General features: G+C 51.4%; 1 protein-coding gene across 2 annotated transcripts in view; it reads left to right on the top strand.

The window, feature by feature from the left end:
* The window catches only part of atp2c1 (ATPase secretory pathway Ca2+ transporting 1), a 27,938-nt gene that overhangs the window by 20,101 nt on the left and 2,464 nt on the right, over positions 1-5,373 (top strand). For both annotated transcript variants that reach the window (XM_037980146.1, XM_017439936.3), the window contains exons 11-26: positions 145-211; positions 594-718; positions 804-901; positions 1,011-1,106; positions 1,185-1,274; positions 1,521-1,625; positions 1,886-2,042; positions 2,890-3,060; positions 3,142-3,239; positions 3,322-3,372; positions 3,449-3,615; positions 3,685-3,753; positions 3,831-3,947; positions 4,359-4,506; positions 4,591-4,686; positions 4,858-4,999. In XM_037980146.1, coding sequence (XP_037836074.1) covers positions 145-211; positions 594-718; positions 804-901; positions 1,011-1,106; positions 1,185-1,274; positions 1,521-1,625; positions 1,886-2,042; positions 2,890-3,060; positions 3,142-3,239; positions 3,322-3,372; positions 3,449-3,615; positions 3,685-3,753; positions 3,831-3,947; positions 4,359-4,506; positions 4,591-4,686; positions 4,858-4,999 — 1,797 coding nt within the window. The remainder of the gene's footprint in view (positions 1-144; positions 212-593; positions 719-803; positions 902-1,010; positions 1,107-1,184; positions 1,275-1,520; positions 1,626-1,885; positions 2,043-2,889; positions 3,061-3,141; positions 3,240-3,321; positions 3,373-3,448; positions 3,616-3,684; positions 3,754-3,830; positions 3,948-4,358; positions 4,507-4,590; positions 4,687-4,857; positions 5,000-5,373) is intronic.

Here is a 5,373-nt window from a genome sequence, read left to right as displayed (position 1 = left end):
GCGGGGTCTCAGCGGGGTCTGTGGGGTCTCAGCAGGGTCTGTAAGGGGTCTCTGCGGGGTCTCAGCGGGGTCTGTGGGGTCTCTGCGGGGTCCGTGTCCTCGGTCTGCAGGTGGACTCAGTGTCGTCTGTCTGCTGTGTTTCAGGGGTCATCATGCTGATGGGATGGCTGCAGGGGAAGAGGATCCTGGACATGTTCACCATCAGCGTCAGGTAGCTTAATGTTAGCTAAAATACTTGTCAGCAGATGATGAAGCATTCTCAGCAGTGAGAGTTCTCCATCTCCTCCCGCTGCTGTCGTCTTAAAGTAGTCGAACAGTTTGATGATTTATCGCCGGCGCCTAGAACCCTTCTCAGCAGCTTCTCAAATTAGTTTCTACAAGTCCAAAGTGTGAGAAATGAGGGGATGAGACTTCACTTTGATGCCATTTAAAGCCGATTGTTGGGAAAAACTCTTACAGACCTTCAGTGTTGGGGAATCCTGGATCAGGAGTTTCAGAGGATTATTCTGGATTTACTGAAGGTCTTTCAGAATAAATTCTCCTTCTGTTAAAACAAAGCTGTGAGTGAGTGTTGGTTCTCTCCTCTCCTTCAGTTTGGCGGTCGCTGCCATCCCAGAGGGGCTACCCATCGTGGTGACGGTGACGCTGGCGCTCGGTGTAATGCGTATGGTGAAGAAGAGGGCCATCGTCAAGAAGCTCCCCATCGTAGAAACTCTGGGTACGGTTCTGATGGCTGCGGCCTTTGCTGCCTGTGGGAGGCTCTGAGTGTTAACGGTAACATTCTTCTTCTGCTGCTTTTACAGGCTGCTGTAATGTGATCTGTTCAGACAAAACAGGAACTCTGACCAAGAACGAGATGACGGTCACTCAGATTTTCACATCAGATGGATTACACGCCGAGGTGCGAGTCTTTGTTCTGTCAGCAGGTTTACAGGTCGATGCTTCCTGCTTCAGCACCTGAACATTCAAGCCCCGAGTTCTGCTTGTTTACCCTCAGCGTTGTCTTGCAGGTAACGGGCGTCGGCTACAATGGAGTTGGAGAAGTTCTGCTGGAGGGAGAGGTCGTCCACGGCTTCTCCTGCCCGTCGATCAGTAAAATCGTGGAGGTAAAGAAATGACCTTCAGCTGCTGATCTTTGATTCCTGAAAGCATCTGTAAATGTTGGGTTTAAACTTTGTCGTTAGGTCGGCTGCGTGTGCAACGACTCAGTCATCCGGAACCACAACCTGCTGGGACGTCCCACTGAGGGCGCGCTCATCGCCCTGGCCATGAAGGTACGACGCAGAGCATGACTCAGCATTTCCTGCTGCAGGAGGAAGAAGTCCCGGCTAATCAGCCAGAACCCTCCTCAGACCTGAAACTTCTGGGTTCCTCTCAGGAACCTGGTCTGGTTCTGCAGTTGACCTGTGGTTCCACGGTGGTGTCAGAGCAGAACGTCCCTCTGAACCTTCAGAGAACTCATTCTGACTCTGGACTTCTGGACCAGTTCTGGTTTTTATAAACGTGTTTGTGTTCTTCAGATGGGCCTGGAGAGCGTGCAGCAGGAGTACGTCCGTGTGGAGGAGCATCCCTTCTCCTCGGAGCAGAAGTGGATGGCTCTCCGCTGTGTTCATCGAACTCAGCAGGTGTGTAATCAGCTGACCAGACATGTGACTCAGCAGGTGGTTTATCATTTTACTCTTATTGAACTTTGATGCTGCAGCCAGGATTAATGTTGGTTTGTATGAAATTCAGCGTTTTATTGTTTCTGCTAAAGTTTATAAAAAGTGCTCCTTCTCTGAGTCGAGTTTCAATCCCTTCACAGAACGAGTTTATAGAAGCTTAGTTAATGAATATTTTAAAATAATCAACCGGTGTCTGCGGTTGGTTGGTTTCTCTCCTTCAGGATAAAGCCGGAGTTTACTTCCTGAAGGGAGCGTACGAACAGGTGATCCGGTTCTGCAGCTCCTACAACAGCAGAGGAGCCACACTTCCTCTGAACCACCAGCAGAGGGAGCTCTACCAGCAGCAGATCAGCTACATGGGAACCTCTGGACTCAGAGGTGACAGAGGGACGGGAGGGGACGGGACAGGCAGGAGGGGACAGGCGGGACGGGACAGGCAGGACAGGATGGGACGGGCAAGAGGGGACAGTCAGGACAGGATGGGACAGACAGGAGGGGACAGGCGGGACAGGATGGGACGGGCAAGAGGGGACAGTCAGGACAGGCAGGATGGGAGGGGACAGGCAGGACGGGACGGGCAGGAGGGGACAGTCAGGGCAGGGTGGGACAGGCGGGACAGGCAGGACAAGGCGGGACGGGACAGGCAGGGCAGGAGGGGACAGGCAGGGCGGGAGGGGACGGGACAGGTAGGACGGGACAGTCAGGACAGGACAGGATGGACAGGCAGTGTCTCTTTAGGAAGTTTGTCTTCTGTTATGGGAAGCAGGTTTGATATTTATTCATTTTTCTGCACAGACTCATAACTTCGCTGCGTTAGTTTGACATCTTACTGCACGAGTAGAACAAACACTCTCATTAGTAACACTTTGTCCAACTAGTCTCCTTTTTGTCCAACTAGTTGGAGCAGACGTCTCACTAGTCAGCTGAAAAATATCAACTAGTTTCCTTCATCAGAATAGAAACCTTGGCCGTTTCTAAAACATTAGTAAAGACTGAAATGCTCACGAGCTAAAATGTCTTTAACCTTCCTGTTTAACTGGTGTAGCTGAAACTGGTAACTAGTTAACTGGTAAGCTCTAAACTAGTTCTGAACTAGTTGGTGAAAATGACTCGTGATGTCAGAGACACGGAATAAATCCTCCAAGTGTTTAAAACTCCTCAGCGCTCTAACGCCGGTCGGTCGGTTAATTGGTTAATTAGTTAATTGGTTGTTTTGCTTCTTCAGTTCTGGCGTTCGCTTCGGGGCCTCAGATGGGGAACCTGACCTTCCTGGGTCTGGTGGGCATCATCGACCCCCCCAGGGAAGGGGTCAGAGAGGCCGTCGGGACGCTCATCGGCTCCGGCGTCGCCGTCAAGATGATCACCGGAGACTCTCAGGAGACGGCCGTGTCCATCGGTGAGAGAGGTTCTGATGACAGAGTCGTTGTGTTGTTCGTGTAGTTCCTTTAATCAACCTGTTTGTTTGTTGTGTCTGCAGCCAGCCGGCTGGGTCTTTACTCCAAAGGATGTCGGTGTTTGTCAGGAGAAGAAGTGGACCATCTGGACCTGCAGGAGCTCTCAGCCATCGTCCCCAGAGTGAGGACACGTCCACGTGATTCTGGTTCTGCCGGACTTTGTTTCTCCGACTTTAAATAAACGTAAACATTTGTCTCGGCAGATATCCGTGTTTTACCGAGCCAGCCCCAGACACAAGCTGAAGATCGTCAAGGTGAGCAGGAAGCAGACGGGTTGCTCACCTGAGCGCGGTGGTGACGCGGAGTAAAAGAAGTTCTGCTTGTCTGCAGTCGCTCCAGAACCTCGGCGCCGTGGTGGCCATGACGGGGGACGGTGTAAACGACGCCGTGGCTCTGAAAGCAGCTGACATCGGCGTGGCGATGGGTCAGACGGGCACCGACGTCTGCAAGGAGGCGGCCGACATGATCCTGGTGGACGACGACTTCCAGACCATCATGTGAGTCGGAGGCTGCTCAGAGAGAGGATCGAAGGTGTGTCGGCTCTAATCTCAGCTTCCTGTTTGCAGGTCGGCCATCGAGGAAGGAAAAGGAATCTACAACAACATCAAAAACTTTGTGCGCTTCCAGCTGAGCACGTGAGTGTCGAGTATGAGCCACAGTTTCAGCAGGATCTGGTTTGATTTGACCTTTGACCCCAGGCTCTCTGTCTCAGGAGCATCGCGGCGCTGACGCTCATCTCCCTGGCAACGCTGATGAACTTCCCCAACCCGCTGAATGCCATGCAGATCCTGTGGATCAACATCATCATGGACGGCCCGCCGGCTCAGAGGTACAGCTGCATCCTGGGAAATGTAGTCTGGAGCTCAGTTTGAAACTACAGCAGGGAGGATGCTGAAGAAGCTGAAACTGAGCTAAAAGCTAACAAGCAAAACTCTAGCTACAAATTAAAAGTAGCAGAAGGCCTGCTGAAAGCTAAAGATGACAGCAAAAAGGATTAGGAGAACAGGATTTTAGAAGGACTGTAATTTAATGAGTTTTATTTGTAAATAAAGTAAATATTTCAAAAAGTCTAAAAGTTAGAAAAGTCCCAGCAGCCTTCAGCTGAATGAGCCGAACGTTTAGCTGTACGAGCAGCTGAAATTGGTCCTGGGATGTAGGTTTCAGGCAGATTATTACTCATGATAAAAGGTTTAAATTGGAGCTGATGGAAAATGTCAGTGACTCGTTGGTGCATCCTCAGTTTGGGGGTGGAGCCTGTGGACAGAGACGTCATCAGGAAGCCTCCTCGTAACGTGAAGGACAGCATCATCACCCGCAGTCTGATCGTTAAAGTCCTGGTGTCGGCCTTCATCATCGTCTGCGGGACGCTGTTTGTCTTCTGGAGAGAGGTACTCCTCGCTGTCCCTCGGAGGAGGACATGAAGACACTCGCAGTGAGATAGGCGTCCAGCTGATCGTCTGTTTGTCTTCCAGTTGCAGGACAACGTGATCACTCCTCGAGACACCACCATGACCTTCACTTGCTTCGTCTTCTTCGACATGTTCAACGCTCTGAGCTCACGCTCTCAGGTAACCACACCCCCGTCTGACCTGGGGGGTCCTGAGGTGGCCTCACACACACACCTGTCTGACCTTGGGGGGGTCGGGGTCCTGAGGTGGCCTCACACCCACCTGTCTCAGTTCTGGTTTGGACGTTACCTGCAGAGCTAACCTTCAGGTGTGTTGGCGTGTCCTCCTCAGACCCGGATGGTCCATGAGATGGGTCTCTGCAGCAACAGGACCTTCTGCTTCGCCGTGCTGGCCTCCATCATGGGACAGCTCCTCGTCATCTACTTCCCTCCTCTGCAGAGCATCTTCCAGACGGAGAGCCTCAGCATCCTCGGTGAGGAACGCACAAACATGGCGACAGGAAGTGCTTTGCAGCTGTTTCCTGTCGTTCTGAGCGGAGACATGTTTGTGTCCACAGATTAGTGTTGGACATTTGATCAGTTTTTAGTGTTTGTGTTATGAGCTTCAGTGGTCTGTGACCTTTGACCTGTTGTTGTCCTGATGTTTGACCTTTGACCTGTTGTTGTCCTGATGTTTGACCTTTGACCTGTTGTTGTCCTGATGTTTGACCTGTTGTTGTCCTGACCTTTGACCTGTTGTTGTCCCGATGTTTGACCTGTTGTTGTCCCGATGTTTGACCTTTGACCTGTTGTTGTCCTGATGTTTGACCTTTGACCTGTTGTTGTCCTGATGTTTGACCTTTGACCT

The sequence above is a fragment of the Kryptolebias marmoratus genome, linkage group LG16 (genome assembly GCF_001649575.2).
Source record: "Kryptolebias marmoratus isolate JLee-2015 linkage group LG16, ASM164957v2, whole genome shotgun sequence".
Taxonomy (NCBI): domain Eukaryota; kingdom Metazoa; phylum Chordata; class Actinopteri; order Cyprinodontiformes; family Rivulidae; genus Kryptolebias; species Kryptolebias marmoratus.
Note: the sequence above shows the minus strand (reverse complement) of the source record. Positions and strands in the feature narration are given on the sequence as shown.